The sequence below is a fragment of the Cryptomeria japonica genome, chromosome 7, assembly GCF_030272615.1.
Source record: "Cryptomeria japonica chromosome 7, Sugi_1.0, whole genome shotgun sequence".
In the NCBI taxonomy this organism is placed as follows: Eukaryota; Viridiplantae; Streptophyta; class Pinopsida; order Cupressales; family Cupressaceae; genus Cryptomeria; species Cryptomeria japonica.
This window is the reverse complement of record NC_081411.1, coordinates 423353644-423374543: the sequence shown is the minus strand read 5'-3', so window position 1 is coordinate 423374543 and position 20900 is coordinate 423353644. Positions and strand designations below refer to the sequence as shown.

At 38.5% G+C, this 20900-nt stretch overlaps 1 protein-coding gene across 1 annotated transcript in view; it reads left to right on the top strand.

Annotated features, from left to right (window-relative positions):
* Nucleotides 1-20900, top strand: part of LOC131065616 (COP9 signalosome complex subunit 3) — an 86780-nt gene that overhangs the window by 34377 nt on the left and 31503 nt on the right. Inside the window, exon 3 of the mRNA XM_058000178.2 lies at nt 17127-17373. Within this exon, the coding sequence (XP_057856161.2) occupies nt 17127-17373 (247 nt within the window). The remainder of the gene's footprint in view (nt 1-17126; nt 17374-20900) is intronic.

Genomic DNA, 20900 nt, shown 5'->3' with positions numbered 1-20900 from the left:
TTTGCATTTGTACATGGGTACCTAACATGACCTAGTAGCCGGGACCCATCTTGCATTGTTAGTTTGAGGCTACATTCCCTTGAGGTGCACTTAATTGCACTTAAAGGGGGGTGTTGGTGCAAATTATGTGTCATAATTACATTTTACTTAAGTTGACTTAAGATAATGCATCTCATAGTAGTTTGGATATGAGACACTTAGGGAAGTGTGCACATAGGGATGATGCATGTAGGAGAAATTCCACTTTCTGTGGTTTTATCTTGTTGTTACATTCCACATTCAATGGGTGATCCACCTCTTGTGGAATATTTATTATTTCTCCTACCTACCTCACCTACCCTTGAGTCTCATTGAGCCACATATCATGATTGTGTGCTCGCATATCCATATGTATGGCCTTGCCTTTATAAGCAGGCTCATCTTACATTGTATGTGATGATCCGGTTGATAGTATTTCAATATTGATTAGAATACAGTTTATTCTTATCAATATCTCGTCTCTCTTTTGTGCTATTCATTGTGCTCTAGATCTTGGCTATATTTGACAAACTCTTACAAGATCTAAGATGACTTTTGTACTTCAAGTTTGAATTCAAAGAATATGTAAATAAAGATATTGAAAGGGATGGTCTGTCAATTTTATTTGTGGAGGTTGAGTGGTTCAAATTGTATTTGTCAGGCGCCATTTGGCTCAGACTGATTGGGGATGCGAACTAAGGGCTTAAATCCAATGGCATGCAAATGCTATCTATGTTGTAGGCCACCTTAATACAATGTGGATTTGAACTTGGGTCTTGTTGTGACCTAATCACACATCACTCCATCCCAGATAGGGACCCCCTAACTTTTAGGCCCTTTTGGTCGTTTGGTTTTGGTGTTTTGTGGGTTTTGGTGCCAGTCTCGTTGGTCTCTCCACTTTGCAAGTTTTTGGGGGTCAGTTTGATCAAGTGTGTAGCTCGTTTGAGCAAATTTGGTGAAGCCTAGGGCCTATTTTGTCTTTTTTAGGGTTTTTGCCTTTTGTCCTAGATTTTAGGGGTTTTTGTTAGGGTTTTGAAGAAACTAAACATACAACTGGAATCAGGATCCTTCAAGGAACCTCCTAGTAAAATTTGAGCTAAAACGGAGCAACTTTCTATTTTTAGAAAGTTCCTATTTTTTAGGGATTTTACTGAGTCTTGGAATGTTGTGATTTTGCCAAAAATAAAACTCACTATTTTTAGTAATGTCTATTTTTAGTAAGCTTCTATTTATAGTAAGTCATTCTTGTGTCATGTCTAGGGATTTAACAGTGACATTTTAAAGGTTTCTATTTTTGGAAAGTTTGTTCTGACAGGACCATTCGGGAAAGGTGACAAAGACCAGGCATTTGCAACTACTAATTCCGGAAAGTCAGAAAGCAGACAGAGAGAGCTAGAAAATGGTTGAGTGCTGGAAGCCCATTCCTGAAATGGAAAGCTTGAGAAATTCATCTAAGTTTGAGAAATCGCCCCAAATTCTTATTGGTGGCCTGATCCGGAAGAAGCTCAAAATCCATCCAAGTCTGGAAGAAGCATGAAATGTTGGATTCCTTGCCTTCAGTAAAATTCCGCCCAAACACTCAGCTAGGCGCCAAAATGGAGGGTTTTGGAGGATTCAATATTCAATGAAATTTCTCCTTCACAGTGAAATTCTGCCCAAACACTCAGCTGAGCGCCAAAATGGAGGTGTCATGGAGGATTCAATATTCAATGAAATTCTTCCTTCATAGTCAAATTCCACCCAAATTCTCTGGAGGGCACCAAAATGGAAGTCTCATGGAGGAGTCAACATTCCATGAAATTCCTCCTTTAGTGCAAGTTAGCGCCCAAGATGAAAGGAAGGCGCCAAATTGAATTCCTCCCTCATGAGGAATTACTGCCCAGGAGGAGGTCATGGTGCCAAACCCAGGGAGTCATCAAAGAACTCCAAAATGAGAAATTCCTTCTGTAGTGCAAAATAGCGCCCAAGAGGGTCAAAGGGCACTAAAGTTGAGGGTCCTTGGAATGCATGGAAGTATGATGAATCCTTGGCAATGTTGAAATTCGGCCCAAGGCATGAAGAGGGTGCCAGGCTTAGGTAGTCATGGAAAATATGAAAAGTATGAAGTTTCCTCCCCAAGTGGAATCCACACCCATGCCCAAAGATGTGCTCCTAAATGATTAAGGTGTGAAAAATGATCAAATTCTGGGACATAGTGAATTCCATGCTTAATCCTGAAAATTGAAAATTTGTCTAAGGCACGAAAGTTAGGGGTCAAGGAGGAATGAAAAGTAAAAATCCGCTTGTGTAAATTTTTGAATTTTCTATTTTTAGACACTAAATCTTATCAGAATGTGGAACATTTTATAGATTCGGAATTGTGGGGAATTTCTCTATCCAATGAACCCGACTCCTAAATTTTAGGAGGATCCCTAAAAAATAGGGGATGTTGAAAAGGCCGTGAAAATTCCTTCAGAAGTAGAAGACAACAAGTTATAATAAAACAGTGTTCCACGGGCGTTGGGGACGGGGGGACGGGGGGACGAGGGGGACGCGTTTCCGGGACGGGGGGACCAAGGGCCTAAATTTGGGGACGGCGGGGGGATGGCGGCGGGGGGGGTGGCGGGGTGGTGGTGCTCATATATAGACATATAGTACTTGAAAAACTAGTTTTGAAAAGATGTATAACAGTATAACAGTATAAGAATTAGATTTCAAATGAAACTATAGGAAATACCAAGATTACTTAGATAGTTAGATTAGTGATACGTAACTAATTGCTAAAAGTAAATAAAATTTGACAAATGAAATTGTCAAATTGGAGATTTCTCATTTCTATCATATGAATATTGAAAAAGGAAAACGAAAAATATGAATATCTGATGCCATTGCAAAGTCTATAATAATAAAGATGATTACATGATTCATCATTACAATGAGTAGCCAAATACAAATACGTGTAGCAATAGCATTACAAAAGAGACGAGTCAAATACTAAACGACAAAACTGAAAAGTGAAAACACAAACTGTAGCTAATGGAGGCCTCTAATCATCTGCGAACTCCTCCTCACTGGAACTGCTGGACTCCTGAGGATCAAGGTCCCTCAAGCTCACACCAACTGGCCTTGCATCTGAAGTGGTAGGATCATCCTCATCAATCTGTAAAGGCTCCTCTGGCTCTACATCCCATCGTGCCGCTGGACTCTCCTTGTACATAAGTGTCTTGCGGTCAATGAGACGCAAAGCACTGTGTACAGCCACAAGCTTCTCTGCTCTCTTAGAGGTAAGTCTGTTCCTCTTAAGAGAGTGGATGAAGCTATATGTAGACCAGTTCCTCTCAGCAGCTGAAGAACTGGAAACCTGGGATAGCAGATGGATGGCTAGAGTGGTGGTCAAAGATTTTGGGCCATGACAAGTCCACCACAAAAGTGGGTCCTCCTGTGCCATAGTGTCTATATCCATCTTTGCCGCATCTGAATAACCTCTAAGAGTGGCAAATCTTCCCCACTCAGTGCGCATTGTGCCGGCATCTCTGGAATCAAATATCTTCTCTATGCACCTAAAGAAACCCACCTTCACCTCATCATCCTCAATCGGTGTCATTCTACCCGGTCTAGCCTTGTACCACTTAGGATTCAAGGCAAAGGCAGCCATATGCAAAGGAGTGTTCAACTTGTCCCATCTACTCTGAATGATAGGCTGGATTTGCTCATTGTAGAATGCTAGAGAGGGGTCCTTCACTCGTACAACAGCCCTCATCTGGTCAAGCATAGAGTCAATGCACTCATACACCTCTCCAACGTTAGGTGCATCCCCATCCCCATATCTGATCACCTGGAATACTGGAGAAATGATGGAGACAATGTATTTCGCATCAGTCCAAAACACATCACTCTTCACTATCTCCTTCACCCTTCTCCCCTGCTCTGTCTTGGCCTCAGCCCACCTATTCTGCTCATTAGTCATAACCATGAGTTGCAATGCCTCTTGCAACTCAATCATTCTCTCCAAGAGAATGAAATAGGATGCATATCTAGTCTCAACTGGTTTCAAGAACTCCTTCTTCGCGAAGGTCCTGAAGAGTGCATGTGAAGTGTGGTGGTTGCAGATAAACATCTGCACATCTCTCGCATTGGTGACCACTCCTCTAATCCAGTCAATTTTCCCCATGTCCTTGAGTGCATTGTTCATGGCATGCACACAACATGGGGTCCACCAAATGTGTCTATAGGTTGCCTCAACGAGTCTCCCTGCTGCTCTACACACATACGCTGCATCTGTCACTACTTGGACCACATTTTGTGGCCCAACCTCCTCAATAGCCTCCTTGAGGACTTGAAACTGGAAATCAGCATCTTTACGATGCCCTGTACAATCAATTGCTCTAAGGAAGTATGGGCCCTCTGCAGATGTGACCATGACGTTGATGAGTGGACGATGGCTAATGTTCGTCCACCCATCCATAACTATGCTGCACCCCGATGCCGCCCAACATGCCTTCATCTTCTCCATCAAAATATTGATCTTGGAATAGCTTTTATCCAAGATCGAGGTCCTCATTTTCGTCTCCCTTGGTGGCACATAAGATGGTCCTCCCTTGGCCACCATATCCATCATCTTCCTATAATAAGGAGACCGTGTAACATGAAATGGAATGCCATTGGCAAAGAAGAAATTGCCAATGGATTCATCTATCTCATCTCTCAGCTGCACATTAAACATATCAGCAATGGGGTTGCTCTGTGGTGTATGCAACCTACGTTTCCCAGCCCTGGTAGCAATAGAAGTGGAAGTAGATGGAGATCCAAACATCATTCCTCCCGCCTGCAAAGCATTAGAAGTATGTGGCACTGGCACATTCTGGTTGTTGTGAAGTGATGCCCTAGCAGACAAAGTAGTAGGCATTGAAATATTTGTGTCATCTGGAACCCCCCAAAGCCTGTTAAACTCAATTCTGTACTGTATATTTTTGGGTTCCTCCAAAAACTTACAATGTTTCATGCCTTTTCCTCTCCAAAACAGAAAGTGTGCATTCACCCTGCTAATGCTACCGAACCATTCTCTGTCACAAATATTGCACTTCCACTTCCTTGTTCCCCCACTTGAATGTGATGCAGTGCCTTGTACTGATATTTGTGAAGCAAACTGTTTTAGAGGAGACTTAGCAGTACGATTTGAAGGATTCTATATAAACATGGAGAGGCATTTCATTTCTCACGTGCAGGATTCAAGAAAGAAGAATTTGAGAAGTGAAGAGAGGTCATACTTGGTCTTTGTTTTCATCATTTCCAAGGTACTTTTCAAGATGGCGGAATCAAGCAAGGCAGTTACCCTCTCTAGGTAGGCATTGATCAAGGCAGAGATGAAAGGTTTCCTTCCTCGTTCCCAGATGAATTCAAATGGGAGGAAATCAGCGATACGAATTTGGGCACATTCAATTTGGGTGCATTCAAGATCAGAATGTTCGGGATAGTAGGGCATAGTCCATCACCAACAATTGTCAAAATTGTCAAGAGCAGAATTGTCGCGGCAACTGGTTTTCCTCTTGCTATTCAGTGTCCAGACTTGATTTTGGAGTGTGTAGAACATTATATTTTGGAGCGGAAGACAATTTCAATGTTAAATGGTAAGTTGCTGGCGACATTGACCCCAGAGTCAATTGGTGAGGCTTTTGGAATTCCTTCGCACTATTCCATGACATACAGGACCAACAGTGGAGCTAAGGCAGTATATGAAGCAGGTCCTGCCAGGTGTGCTGATTTGATTAATAAACAGTGGTTGCTGAAGCCTAGGATGCATGCCTCCAAGATGCCAAAGACTCTCACTATCTTTGAGTTCAAGCAGGAGTATGTAGACTTAATAAAGATGCTAAGCAGAGTAATGGGGTGTTCACATTCTGTGAACTTTGAAACCTGGATGTTCTTCTACATAGGCGAGATCTTGAATGCAAATGGGCTAGTTGACTGGGCCAAATTTATTAGTCATTACTTTCACGAACAACTAAAAAACTTAAAAGAAAAAAGGTCCCAGTCCTTCTTCATGAGCTCCTACCTAATCTATATGCTTGCGCGAAGGGGAGGATTTGATGGTCTGCCAACAAGTGGAATCATGAGTTGCGGATCAGCACAGCTGAAAGCACACGAGTGTTATCCCCAGTTGCATCTTCACAATGTTAGTTCTTATAGGTTGGCAAATGATCAATTACAGAAGAAGCAATCAATTGAATTCCTAGTTGTCCTAGGTGACTTCATGGAAATATGCCCAGGTTTGGAGGCCACTGAGAGTGCAGCAGGGGAGTTGGCATTCTATTGCTTGCCATTTTATACATCCAGGGCCCAGTATGATCCTTACCGCCAAATCAGGAAGGTTGTTGGTGTGAAATTCATACACAAATTTCACTTAGAAGATTATTGGGCAGGTGTCGAAGATAACCTTGAGGTCCGGAAGAAAATGCATTCTAGATTGTCCCTTGACACCATCAGGTTAAGTGAAATTTACTAGGTGCCAGATCGGGTGAAGGAGGATTCAAATTTGGTGCAACTTGAATTTGAGAAAGTCAAAGATCAGCCCATTCAGTTGCCAGATTGATCAGAGCCTGAAATTGATGATTTGAATGTCCTGGCTAGACCAGTGCTGAAATTCACTAGGCATTGGATTGACCGACAGATAAAGAAGTTAGCAGAAGGGAATGTTCATTTGACATATCAGCTAATGTGAAGTCTAGATTCCCACAACAAGGCAATCGAAGGCTCTTCACAGGCCCAGGCAGGAGGGGAAGAGTTTGGATTGATAAAGGGAAAAATGCCCCAAAGAGACCAAGGACGGCAAGGAAGAAGGATATTCAGTAGGAAGTTCCACAGGAGGTTCAACAAGAAGTTCAATAGGAAGAACCTCCGCAAAAGAGGGCAAGGTTAGAAAGGGAGCATTCATTGACGAGTTCCTCGAGTGTATAGGAAGTAGAGATGTTTGCACATCCAGCAGGTCCATCTCTAGAAAACACTCCGGCACCAGATATACTCAGCATCAACACTTCACATAGACCCAATCAGCCAAGAAGTCAAAGACAAGAAGGTCCCCCACACCAGGAAGAGACTCGTCAGGATAGCTTCATGGAAGTCATCCTTGGCCAAATGGAAGAAGAATCACAGGAGCAGGAATACGTAGAAGTTCATAGTCACTCCATTCCCGCTCCAGATTGGTTGATAGGAAGGCTGAGGAGGGAACCGGAAAGAGAAATTGATCCAGCGCAAGAATTGGAAGAATTGTTGAAAAAGATGGATCAGCCAGCAGAAAGGAAGGCTCCCCGGAAATTTTCCAAGGTTGTTAGGGATGAGTTTGGATCTCAGACCCTGCACATTGCTGAACTTGTTGTGGATAAAGACAAGAACGAAATTAGGTAGGAAGATTATGTTATCAGACAGATTGAACTTGGTCATGCTTCCACAGGTCAAGTAATGGGAGACTTTGAAGAATCTTCCTTAGTCGTGAAAGTAAAGAGGATAACTCACTGAATCTTCCCAACCTAAACTGAGCAGATCCCTGGAAAAATTATGAATCTTCCCAACCTATCTTCCTTAGACTTTGAAGAATCTTCCCAACCTAACAGATTTCCATGTGTGTATGGAGTAAACTGAGCAAATCTTTGGAAAAATTATGTTGTCAGTGATGGCATTCTACATGTCTGAGAGACCTATGTAAACTGCCAAAAAATTATAACATTGTTTTTATTAGGAAGAGGATAATTGGAGTTGCAGAAGGAAGAAAATAGAGCCCTATGCGAGTACATCAAAAGTTTCAAAAGGCACAAAGTTATTAGAGCAATGGCACAAAATTCCAGGGAATGGATAGAAGATGTTTACATTGAAGTAGGAAAATTCATCGAGGCCTTGGCTCAGCTTCATTCAAAGTTCATGGCCCTCCTAAGCAGATTGGAGACAACGGAAGGAATGTGGGAAGATGTGCACGTATACCGGGACTTAACCATTCTGTGGCTTAGGGCTCTGACAAAGATTCCAAGGCAAATTTTGATTGATGGGAAAGTAATTAAGGAGAATGAAGCTTATGAATTTCCCCGATGGTTCTACGCCGTTTGCTCAGGAAAGAACACCTTTGATAAATTTAGTGTAGAGTCCTTAACTTTGATAGATTCCATCAGAGGGGTGCAGGAAGAAATCATTAGTGCAATTGATGTTGAAAATGTAGCTAGGTTGTATCCCTTGATTGGGCCGACCTAGCTTGGTAAATTTTAATGTGGCCTTCGGCCTTAAAATTTATTGTGTATGGGCCTAATTGGGATATTGTGTAACTTGTAAATTCAATAGGTTAGGACCTATTAATATGTAACTTGTAAAGTGTTATTGGTCAGGTCCTAATCGATGTAACTTATGATATTGGTCTGACCCTATAATGGCGAATGTAACTTGTGGTTATAAATGGGTCTGACCCTATAATGTAACTTGTTAATTTGTAATTTGGCGCCAAAGCCGACCTAGGCATAAGGGTTAAGGGCATGTATATAAAGGAAGTGACTTGAGGTCACGATTGATATAACAAAAGAGGATATCATCTGCCTTAATGTGATCTGTTTTGCTCCAAAGATCAATGAACTATATTCTGAAGTTAGCGAACTCAGTCACAAAGTCAGCGATCTGATCATAGGTGCCAGCGAATCTCATCTAGAGATCACATTCAGTGAGTTATCTCCCTAGCTGCAATCAACGAGTTTGTTCTGCACATTATCAGCGATCTAGGACAGCAAATTAACTCAGATCATCATCCAAGTATAGCAAATTCTTGTTGAGAAGTGGAGGATATTATACCAGGTTGACGAATCATCTTCAAGGGCAGGCGAACCCTTGCTAAGACAGTGAATTGATAAAACCTTCAGTGTACTGTGGCATCTACAACAAGATAAGATGTTCTTGTTGTCCAAGTTGTATATCTGTCATTGAGATTGGTTCAATATAATCTGAGATATTAGTTGCTGGGTTTTTCCTCCAAGAGGGAGATTTTCCCAGGGTATCATTGTGTTATATGTTTACTTTGCATTCTTATTTCTATTAATTATTGCTAATTTGATCACTAAAAACTAACAATTGAGGCATTGTTCGTAAGGAAACTCAATGATGGTGGAATAATAGTGAACTCCCTGAAATCTCAATTGCTCGAGTTCTTCTTCATAGGTTCATTACCTAAGGAACATTTTGGAAACGTTTCTTCATTTTCCAGTATAATGAAGAAGACACAGGAAATCATGATGGAGTGGGAAGGCTTCTTTTCCAAGAGTGAGGAAGAAATTGCCTTGATGGAATTCGACATTGAAAATGTGCCAAGTGTCTCCATCGGAGAAATGGAAGCAGTTGTCAACAAATTCATTGCATACGCCATAAATGAACGGGATAATGGTCGTCCATTCTTGAATGAGAATCTTTTAGTCGAATAGTGGTGGCGTATTTACTGCTGGGGGTATTTTGTTTAAGTGGTGGTCCTGTCAATGCATGTCGCTGTTGCATGAGGAATCTTCTTGCATGCAACCGCCTTATTTATGATTCTATGACAGATTCTTTGTGCATGTCGCCTTCGCATGAAGAATGAATGGCATTTATTCCTTGCATGGAGATGTTTATTGTATTTTGGGCATGCTCGGTATAGTGGGGTGCATTTAATGACTAGTGGGTGCCATTTTGGGCCCATGGAATAATTGTATATGGGCTTTATGGGGTATTTATTGCTGATTCCCACCTTGTTGCATCTTGAGTGGGAAATCTTCTAGCTTGAAACCCTAATTAGGGTTTGCTTGGCCTGAGGCCTATATAAAGGGGTGACCCCCCTCATTTGTAAAGGGAGGAGAGATTATTATCTGAGATTGTTGCATCAAGATTGTTGAAGTAGCCAACTTAATACATTGTTCGATTTTGATGGTGTATTCCTTGTTCTATTTTAGCAATCTGCATGGTCTTGCTCTCTTCAGTTAGATTAGATTTGCTTACATGTTGTTAGGAGAACCTGATTTGATAGGATTACTTGTTGTAGAATCCGAACTCATACTTTTGGTGTGTAGCTGATTGTTGTATACCGTGCAAAGTTAGCCTGACCCTTTTTGTTATGTGTGTACGCTTAACATTGATCATCGGTGAAGATTGTTCGATTCAATAGTCCACATTGGTGATCTGAAAAACCTCTACACACCCTTTGAAGATTGCACCGCCTTCGCGTAGTTGTGCTCTACTGGCGAAGCGAAGCGTGGTTTGATGATCCTGTCTCCTGTTCTTAGGATTAGATTAGCTTTAGCATAGTTCCCTCTACCCTACTCTCATTCACTTTCTGCATAATTCGAAAATAAAAAAAATCCAAAATCAGGGCTTTCATTGCAAATTATTCATATAGAAATCCTTGAACTTGCACGAGTCCATTATCCTCCTCAATCAAACATGCGTAAGGCCCCTTGGGTTAACAGTGAACCCATCAATCAACTGAGTCACATCCACGCACTAGAGGAACCTTGGAATTAGCCGTTTGAACTTTTGTGCAATCTTAGCATACAAACTAATTTTGATCAAGAGAGGGTAAGGTGACCGTTGGTAACTTTATTCTGTGTTCGACATTGTCAAAAAAACACGTCAACAGGTCTCCTTTGTATGAGTGGAGCACATTAATCATTAAGTCACATTCCTATGGACCACGTTTATCCATCCATATGCATGTGTCATGAATGACATTATTTATATTTGGAAAATTAAGAAAAAGGAGTTTGCATGTGAATCAGTATTCTCCCTCTCTCTTTGCATGTGAATTAGTTATGTAGTTAAAAATGAGTTTGCTGGTTTTGTACACACCCATGGTCAAAATATATCCACTTTTCTTGACAAGTATAAGAAGGATGCTCACAATTGGCGGTACCCTCATGACTAAACATTCTGACACCTAAAACTTATTGAGATCAAAGTTTTATTGCAAGCTTTTTATTTTCTATCTTGAACTCACTAATTTGAACTTCTTTGCCTCAACATGTTGTTAATTTGTCATCATCTGATTAGAATTGGTATGTATACTCCATTTTGCTCAATAAAGTGGAACTGATTAGTATCAAAGAAGACAAAGAGTTAGTTTATGTGCATTCCAACTTGTGTTTTCTTTCTCACAAATAAAATAACTAGAAGGAAAGGGCAATGGAGTTGTGAGATGTAGAGCTAGAGTTGACATGGATGGTTGCCGAACAGTCTTCATTTTTTGAGAATTTAGATAGTTGAACAAGCTTTTAGTACAAGTGCCAGTGGCACTCCTTGTGGTTATTCTAATCTACCCACATCATCTAATGTCAATGATGATATGCTCTTTATGAAGGCCCATGTGATGTTTATTGCTGCTTTTATTTTTGACAAATTAACATTGAAGTAGTATTTTTAATTTCTATGGTAGTTTTGTTTATTATATGCATGTATGTGCTATTCTGAACTGAATTTTTGTTGTTAAGCTGCAAATGTGTATGTGTTAATGATTTTTATATGTTTTTATACGTATGAATTGAAACAAATCTAACCACCTAAATCCAAACTAGTAACAAGGTCTAAACATGTAAGGTGAATTATTAGAATAACATTGGCATATCTTATTATTTAATGGTCAATAATGTATATTTAGGTAGATTAGATTTTTTCTATTTTTGCTTTTAGTTCTTGATGGTTTCTTTAGTAAACATCGTCAATGTAATTGCCTATATGTAAATCATTCTTTCAATAATAAACAAGCAATTACCATTGTAACATGGTATTGAAGTGGGAAAATAAAAAGAATACTTCTAAAAATTTCGAAGAGGAATTTTTTTGTTTTTTGAAAGGTTTTTTTTTTCTTTTTTCTGCAAAGTCAATCTAGGGTCATATTTTTCTGAAAAGTTTTGTGGCTCCAGTTACCTGGTCGCGCATCTATTATCGCCACGATTTGTTTCTCTTTTTGGCTCCCATGCGACTGTGTTTCGCGTTGTGGCTTTGTTTATCGCGCGTGTTTGAGGGTTTTGTATGCCGTTTTCTTGTAAATCTGTGGTGGCCTCTGGTTTTTATTTTTATTTTTTCACATTTGAACTTGTATACGTGAGAATATCTGATAAACACACGGGGTTACAAAATTCAAGCTCACTAGCTTGAAAGGTAGAGAGAACGCACAAAATCACCAAACAATTCCAAATCCCAAACCAAATCAACTAGATGGGCATGGGACAACATCGACGGTAATAGTCAGTGGAACACTAGGCTCCAAGCAGTATCTATGAATTGCTCGGTACATCACTCTTTGCAATGGTAGGAAGATGGTAAGCACCTCATTGAATCTTTGAACATCCCTGCCAAATAACCATCCTTAAATTATTCATACATATTGCTGAAACTTGGAATACAGGGCCAATTCAGCATGTTTTTAGGACAGAGAGATTAATTGGAGTTGCTCGAGTGTTGTAGTTGAGATGCTGCAACTACTTCAGACACACATTCACCATTCAAATACTCTCCTCACAACGCCAACTCAACAGTAGGTATGAGTTTGCCTAGAATCCATTCCAACATAGTCATGTCAGAAACACATGCTTTCAACTTATGGACAAAATTATCTGTTTTGAACCTCTAGTCCTCAATGCACTTGCAATCGATAGCATATTTTCACCTATAATTTCCTTGACGAGGTGCAGCTTTGAGACACCTGTATTGTTCTCCTTAGATAGTGGTCTAGACTCCAAATTTGTGTTGCCACAATAAAAATTGTGATTGGAAAAAATCATTTCATCTTCATAGGGATTGAACATTCTGAAAATTTGCAGAGAAATAACTGGCACAAAATGACAACATGAAACAAAATCATAGAGAAGGCCTGTGATCTAGGAGCATCTTTGTGTTAATTTTAAGCAATCAGATGTTAATCTTAAATAATCAGGTTATAACAGAACAGTAACAGCAATAAAAACACAAAACAAGACATACCATTACCCTGGGAAAACCTCCCTCTTGGAGGTGAAAAACCCAGCCACAAAGTACAATGTGTATTATCTCAAATGTAGGCAATTACAAGGCAAGAGTGCTTATCTCAGATTGCTATTCAACCAGCAAGATAGCAGATCTGAATCCCTCTTTATATGATAATGGAGATTGCAGCCCTTATCATCAGCATCAAATTCGCTCAAGGCAAGTCTTCATTAGCTTCGCAAGATCTTGATAGCATCACCTAACAGCCAGCCTTTACACAATGGATGAGGAGCAAGTTCGCTCAAGAGAGAGAGAGAGATCGCCAAATGTTGGAGAGCAGATTACATGTGTTGACAGCCTTACGAATGATTCGGCTTGAATGTAAAATTTATTCATTATGCTATGCAAATGACTTGCTTATATACTTGACTTGTGGTGTCAAGTCTCAAGTCGGCCTGCCTTGTTAATTTAATAATAATATTATGTATATCGTCCAAATAGGTCTTGACCTATTAAGACGTTATTGCTTGATTGCCTTTACCACACGCTACATGAGTTTGGGCCCAGCCCAACTACATAATCGCTCAAAAATACATATTGGGCCTACCCTATCTACAAGTTACATTCAATATAGGACTACAAGTTACATCACCCAATTAGGGTCAGACCAAATTACAAGTTACATTTATAGGGCCTGTCCTATCCACAAGTTACATTATATATAGGTCTTGCCCAAGCAAGACATAATTACAAGTAACATGTATGTGGGCCCAGCCCTAAGTTCGATTTACATAATAGATAATACATGTGTATTTTAATTGTCATTGAGAACATTAAAAACAATAGATAGGTATCCGAGCTAGCTACTATTTCAACACTTTGGGGTTGCGTAATCTTGCATCACTTAATAATATGTCTGGTGCATGTAATGCTTTCTTTTTTTGTCCGCCTTTTCTGCATAGGTTTTTGTATTGCACATTGTTTTCTTTATTATGAATCTTTTGGTGTGATCTATTTGAGCACATTGACTAATGAAATTGTGTGCATAAGTTCTTTGGTTTGCATAAATATCTGTCTGCTCCTTCCTTGAGGGTGCATTTTGATCTTGAGCCTATTTGCCTTGATTGGTTATGTGTAAACTTTGTTCTTACACATTTCTGGTGAGGTGTTGGCAAAACATTATATTTTGTAACTTGGTAATGTGCCAAAATGTTGTCAGTTGTCATTTTTTTTAATGTTGAATCCTTTCAGGCTTGAAATGGTTTCTCTGTTGGAAACCTGGAAGACATTGGGTGAAGAGGCCATGTTTTCCCAAGTCTATAGATTGGCAATGAATTGGAGAACAAAGTGTTGGCATTGGATTTTAACACAAATATGAAATTAGTATTGAAATCGGGCATGGAGAGACCATGCATCAGCAAGTAGTTTGTGCATATGTTGGCTTTGAACAAGACATTGCCTACAACAGGCTAAACTAGTTGATGGCGATCACTGGTCCACTCTGTTGGATTCATGTTGCAGAGAGTCCCTGTACAACCATGTTGTTACTTGCTATGAATGAGTAGCCAATAATTTTGTAAAGATAATCATATTGTTTATTGTTTTAGACTTTGTGTCTTTTGTTGTGTACTCTACACCTGCGATAACTGGTTGGTCATTTGACCCATTATCATCATTCTATCAACTAGGGAATGTGAACTTGACACATAAGATGAATGAATCTTCAAATGGGCCTCCAGCTGCAATGTGTACCTCAAGGCTTAAACCAAAGCAAATGAAGTCAAGTCACTCTCATGTGATATGCTGCAAAGCTGGTGGCCTGGTGCCATAACTACAAATGATCACTTCCAACATGGTTAACCATTAGGTTTCTAAGTTAGGGTCAATTTGACATTTGCTAAAGCTGAAATCCTTCACAAGCAACAACAGCTCACTGATTTTAACTGAGGGAGCCAATCCATATCATTATTAGCAAGCTATTCCACAACCATGTTACATTCACACAAACAATGTTGAAGCACAAGATTGTTGAAAAAGTTTCTTAATATCCAGACAAATCATCTAAATTTTGGTACCTTTCAACATGGCCAAAGTTTCCACTTCATTATTTGTTTTACTACCCAGATAGAACAAAGCATCTTTTACAAATTGACTTTTTACCATAGTTCCACGGAGTTTCCTTAGGGGGGGATATAAGGACGGGTTTTTGGGACAAGGGTACGGCGAGGGGACGGTGGTGGGGGGCTGGCACTGATATACAAATTGAGGTCAATTGAAATCTTCAAGGCAAAATCTGCAATATAACATCTCTGCGAGTGCCTCATGAAAGGCAAATTAAAGGTTGAAATCAGTATGTAATGGCAGAGGTGGTGGTGCTGGGGGGGGACGTTTCCCCAAAGTACCTGAGTCTTGGAAACATCCCCCTATAGGGGATGCAAGGTTTCTTGGGGGGATGCGTCCCTGTGGAATAATGCTATTTACTAAACTATAAAAAACATTAGGTCCAACTGGTTTTGGATTGCATCTGGCTGCACCATCAAAATTAAACTTAATAGACTCAACCATTGTGGGAGTCCAATGCACACTATAGAAAATTTAAATAGAGATTTTGTTGCTTACCTCATTAATCTGTGGTTGCCAACGACAGGTTAGTTTCTCATCTTTAATGCCTCTAACAATAGGTAAAGTCTACCATAGCCACATGTGATCGTATAAGTACCACATAAGGATTTATACTGTCAATGTGTTTATTGTCGGCTTTAGTGATATCGATTATGCTGTTTATAAGTAGTAACTTATATTGAATGCTATTCTTATTAATGTGAAATCTACTTTACTTTCAGATCCCACTAATATCCATTTCTTTTGTTCTAAGTTACTGGTCATGGTATTGGTTTGGGTTCAGGTTTGCTGGTTCAGTTTGTGGGTTTGAATTTGGGGGTTGGGTTCGTCCAAACAAAAGCACATAAAATTTACATATTTAAGACTTTTATTTAATAAATATTTTAAATAAATATAGTAAAATAAAAATATATCTTTTAATTTAAATATGAACAAAAAAAAAATATTATATAATATATCTTGATATAATTATAACTCATAATAATTGATATTCATAATATTCATATTTGTATTAATATATTTATAATTTGGTTAACATCAATTATTAATAACTTAAATTAATATAAATAATATTCTAATTTCTGACCAAGCTTACCTTAACTTATTTCATTAAAGTCATTAATAATGACACCTTGTTTGCTTGCCACTGATAAATATTATAATATATAAATTAGTAGTATAATGTATAAATATTAACTTCTAATAATATCATAATATTATTTTAATATATATGAATAATATAAATATTCTCTTATAAATTTAGAAACATAAATAGATGAGCTTATCTTAGTGATAATACATTGTGTTCTCTCTACAAGGGACAATTGCAAGAATTAAACTGATGAAGGGGGGTTTTCTTCAATAACAGCGAGGACAATATCTTCTCACTCAAACAAATGACCCTACAGAACTTCCTTCCATAGTGGTCTTTGCATCCTCCATCCAAACCCTAAAAAAGTTTAGTTGCCAGAGTTCGCTACAGGGAAGAGGAATAATGTAAAAAACATTTCGATTTTCCTCCAAAAACAGGTAAATTCTGTTGGGTTTTGCTAGGATTTTTAAAAGTTTGGCTGGGTTCAAAGGGGGTTCCTCTTGGTTCGTCAAATTAGAACCCACAGGCAGAAAACAGAACTCTCACCACCTCTGCGGACAGACTGCATCTGTAACCAAACTGAGGCGGGTTGTACATGAATCTGAGTTGTTTTTCTTAGGAAACAGTAACATAGTTTTTGTTGATTCAATTGATAGTGTGAGGAATCTTATTCTTGGTCACTCAGAGTCATTGGGCTGTTAAAGGTTGCACACAGAAATTCAAGTCGAGGAACCTGAAAATCAATGAAACTGACATGTTTGAGCTTTTAGAAGTCTGAAGCTATTTATGTACTTTTCTGAAAAATTTGAAATATGTTTTGGTTTTTTAATTTCTTTCTAAAAAATTCTTTTTGGCTGATTATGCTCAGGATTGAAACTTTTGTTTTACTTTTCACGTTAACTCATGGATATGCTAGTTCTCTCAGTAATAAAGTTTATATTGACTACTTTAATTGTATTGGCTGCAGTTACAACCTTCTGCAGGAGGTTCAAGGAACAAGCAATGGATTTGCAACTGCCCAAACAAACAATCATACCATTAAGGACAGCTATTAGGAAGCTTCAACCATCTTCTGAGCATTTGACGTCTTTGCACCCAGACTTTTTACTCATGTGTCTGCTGGCAAAATGCTATAAAGCTGGATTAAGCATTTTGGAGGATGACATTTTTGAGATCGATCAACCAAGGGATTTCTTACTGTACTGCTATTATGGGTGAGTATCAATTTTCTCCATACCTCTGAAGAATGCAATATGCACCCTCTTCTATCTTATCCAATGATTTAACCAGCTTTGAAATGCACGACTTTATTTTAACCTGTCAGATATCTAGCAGGAAATTTTCAGTATCGTATTACCTCTGGTCTCAAGTATGTTTATGAGTTTCCAGAAGGGTACTAGGAGTATCCATGAGGTACATATGTATACTAATAGTCTAATTATCAAGTTAGGTGATGTATCTTGCCAAAAATGGGGTTTAATGTTTTCCTTTTGAACAAGTGATGGATTTTGCATATTGATTGAACAACTGATTCCTTCTTGTCTTACTTTCCAAACATTCAAAAAAAGGCAAAAAGCTATGTATTAAGACTAAAAACATTTTTATATATTGTGCATCTGGCTTTTGCAGCCCAACCTAACAGACGTCCATGTGTGTATGGAGTAAACTGAGCAGATCCCTGGAAAAATTATGTTGTCAGTGATGGCATTCTACATGTCTGAGAGACACCTATGTAAACTGCCAAAAAATTATAACATTGTTTTTATTAGGAATAGGATAACTGGAGTTGCAGAACAAACTGATATCTATGCCACTTCCATTAAAAACTGAGAAACAAAGTGATAATCCACAAACTTCATGCAAATTTGAGGGCTTATCTTTTTCCACAAGAACATAGAGACACAATCTAAGAAACCAGCAAAAATTAGTCAAAATTCAAATCAGATGGACCTGCAGTGAAGTGTGGGTTGTCAGATTGGTCCTCAATATTCCAAGTGGCTTCTTGCAAATCTCTGCCAACAGCCAGGGTCTCCGAAGCAGTGGTTTCTGCACTGGATGCTGCACAAGGGGTTGGTAAGGAGGCGGACATAGAGAGATTATGGAGTGTCTACCAAACATGTGGCCCTGCAACTGGTAACATCATATAGATCTCTGAATATCTCATCAATAATGATTTTCATTACTTGCTTGAAGTCAAAGTCAGCAGCCTTCTTAACTGATAAGTGGACTAAGATTCCCCCAATAGCATTAGATGAGATGTTTAGCTTGTTGTGCAACTAGATAGTTTGAGAATCAAGCTGTCAACCTTATGTTTGAGGTTTAAAAGATCCTGGTAGGGAGCCAATGTCATTAACCCAGAAGTGGACTAAGGTTACCTGAATTGCATTATTTGAATTTTTTAGCTTGTCCTGGAGCTATAATTTATTAGAATCAAGCTGTCAACTTTGTGTTGATTTCTAGAAAATCCTAGTAAGGATCCAATGGGTGAGAAATTTACTCCAAATTCATAGCAGAGGGAGTGGCTGTGGCAGGTGGTATCCATTTAAATATAGAGATTGTAAGATAATCCTTAATGATAGCAATATCCTAAGCCATTAGTGTACTGTGTGACAACATCCTGGATAGGCTCACACAAAATCTATTTAGTTGGCTCTGAGAGAGTTTGTTATCATGTTATTGAGGCTTGATTAAACTGAGAAATAACAGCCATATTTTTATAGATGAATTGTTCTGCTGTAGTATTGTTAGGGTGGATGTGAATAGGCTCTTAGGCCAGAAGAGTGTTTGAAGTAACCCAACTTTTAGGGTCTTCATCCAAGGCCAATGATTCCACAATTTGAAGACTTATACTCCTGCCCCTATGGCCAGTTTCAGGGCAATTAATCAGCCAGTTGCTAACCTGTCCATAGGGATTATGCCTAGGTATGCCTTGGATTTCGCCAGGTTTGGAAGCTGAATGTTTGGAAGTAAGACAATAAAATTTAGACTCTTGTTAAGCAGAAAAATTGGGAAGGGAACTGTCTTTTTAACCTGCTATTAAAGGATATAGAGAGCCCAGATTTACAATGAGAGAAAGATACAGTACAACCCAAAGAAGCAGAAATCGTGATTATACTTGAATCGGGTGGGGTCCCAATTATTCCCTGCAAAAAATTGCATTTTCTGCATAAATTGTTGACTGTGATTTTCAATGATTTTCAAGGGTTTCAATTGCATTTTATTGCAGAAGATGACCTCCACTGTCTTAGGTGTGATTTACCCATGTGATATTTTCACTATCTGAAATGCGCAATTGGCCATTTATATGGTATTCATGTATCCCAGGCCTGGAAATACAATGTAGGAATGGTGAGTTCTGAAATATCCTATTGTCTTAATTTTGATGGAATTTATGAATTTGTTTAGAAATGTGTTTGGTGTTTATTTCATATCTTGAATATTCTTGTGCATGCAACAATAAGAACGTGCAATAAATGAAAATGATAGAATTTTCATAATGGAACTGTAAACCCTTGTATATTGCTATTGGAATGGTGAATTTTGGCACTTATTACAATAGCATTTTATGCTGCAATTACTCAGAAATTTACAAACAATACATGCAACACATACCCAATTCTGCAATCATTTCCAAACATGCCCTACAAGAGGTCGCCCAAGCTAGAAATATCATATAAATTCATGTAACCTTCAACCTGCAACATGGCTCCATTATTTTGTCCAAACCCTAGCTGGAACCTCCACAAATCTGCTCAAAATTCTGTAAATAAGCTCAATATGAACTGAGAATGAATCCACCTCACAAGTAGAGTTGGGTTTCCATCCAACTTACAAATCTCCAAGGGTTTTCATCCTCAGAAATGGCTGTCACTGTCACACCGGCAACTAAGAGAAATATCAAGTATCAAACAATCACATAACATCCCCTTTGGATAAGAATGAGGCTCTTGTATAAAGACTTCTCAAACCGTTGGTGAGCTTCCACTCTCGATGTGGGATTAAAAATCACTTTATTTATTTACTCCTTATAAAGTCACTTTATGACTTTATTATCATTTTTTATAAATAAAGTCACTTTACTTTTATAATTTAATTTTATAACATAAAGTAACTATTCTCACCAAATAATAATATAAGATGCCATAAAATAATATTCCACCTTTTGTTTCTCCACCAATAGAAATTAATGATGTGACCAACATATTATCCCTTATATCTCCTAATTAGCCTATCGAGATGACGTGAAATAGGCTAATCAACTCTCGTGTGGTCACTGAGAAGGGGACATTACAAGTTGATTTTCCATTTATAAATTTTTTACTGATATTATTCACTCTTGTGATTTTAAGTCAAAAGCCTAGCAGTTATACAGGTTTTTCCAACACATTTACATGCACTGCTGGAACTAATCAACTATTTACCCTTGTACATAACAAATTCTTTACTTGCTTTGTTTCCTCTCTTTCTGTCAGTTCTGATTAAATAGGCTGAGAATTTTGCTCCAGAATCTTTTCTGATGGATTGACCTTATGTACTTTAGTTTGCTTATGTACTTCAGTTTGCACATAATAACAAAATCAATGATAAATGTTTAAAATTTTCTCTTTTATTTATTGCTTTGTTTCCTCTCTTTCTGTGAGTTCTGGTTAAATAGGCTGAGTGTTTTGCTCCAGAATCTTTTCTGATGGACTGACCTTATGTACTTCAGTTTGCACATAATAACAAAATCAATGATAAATGT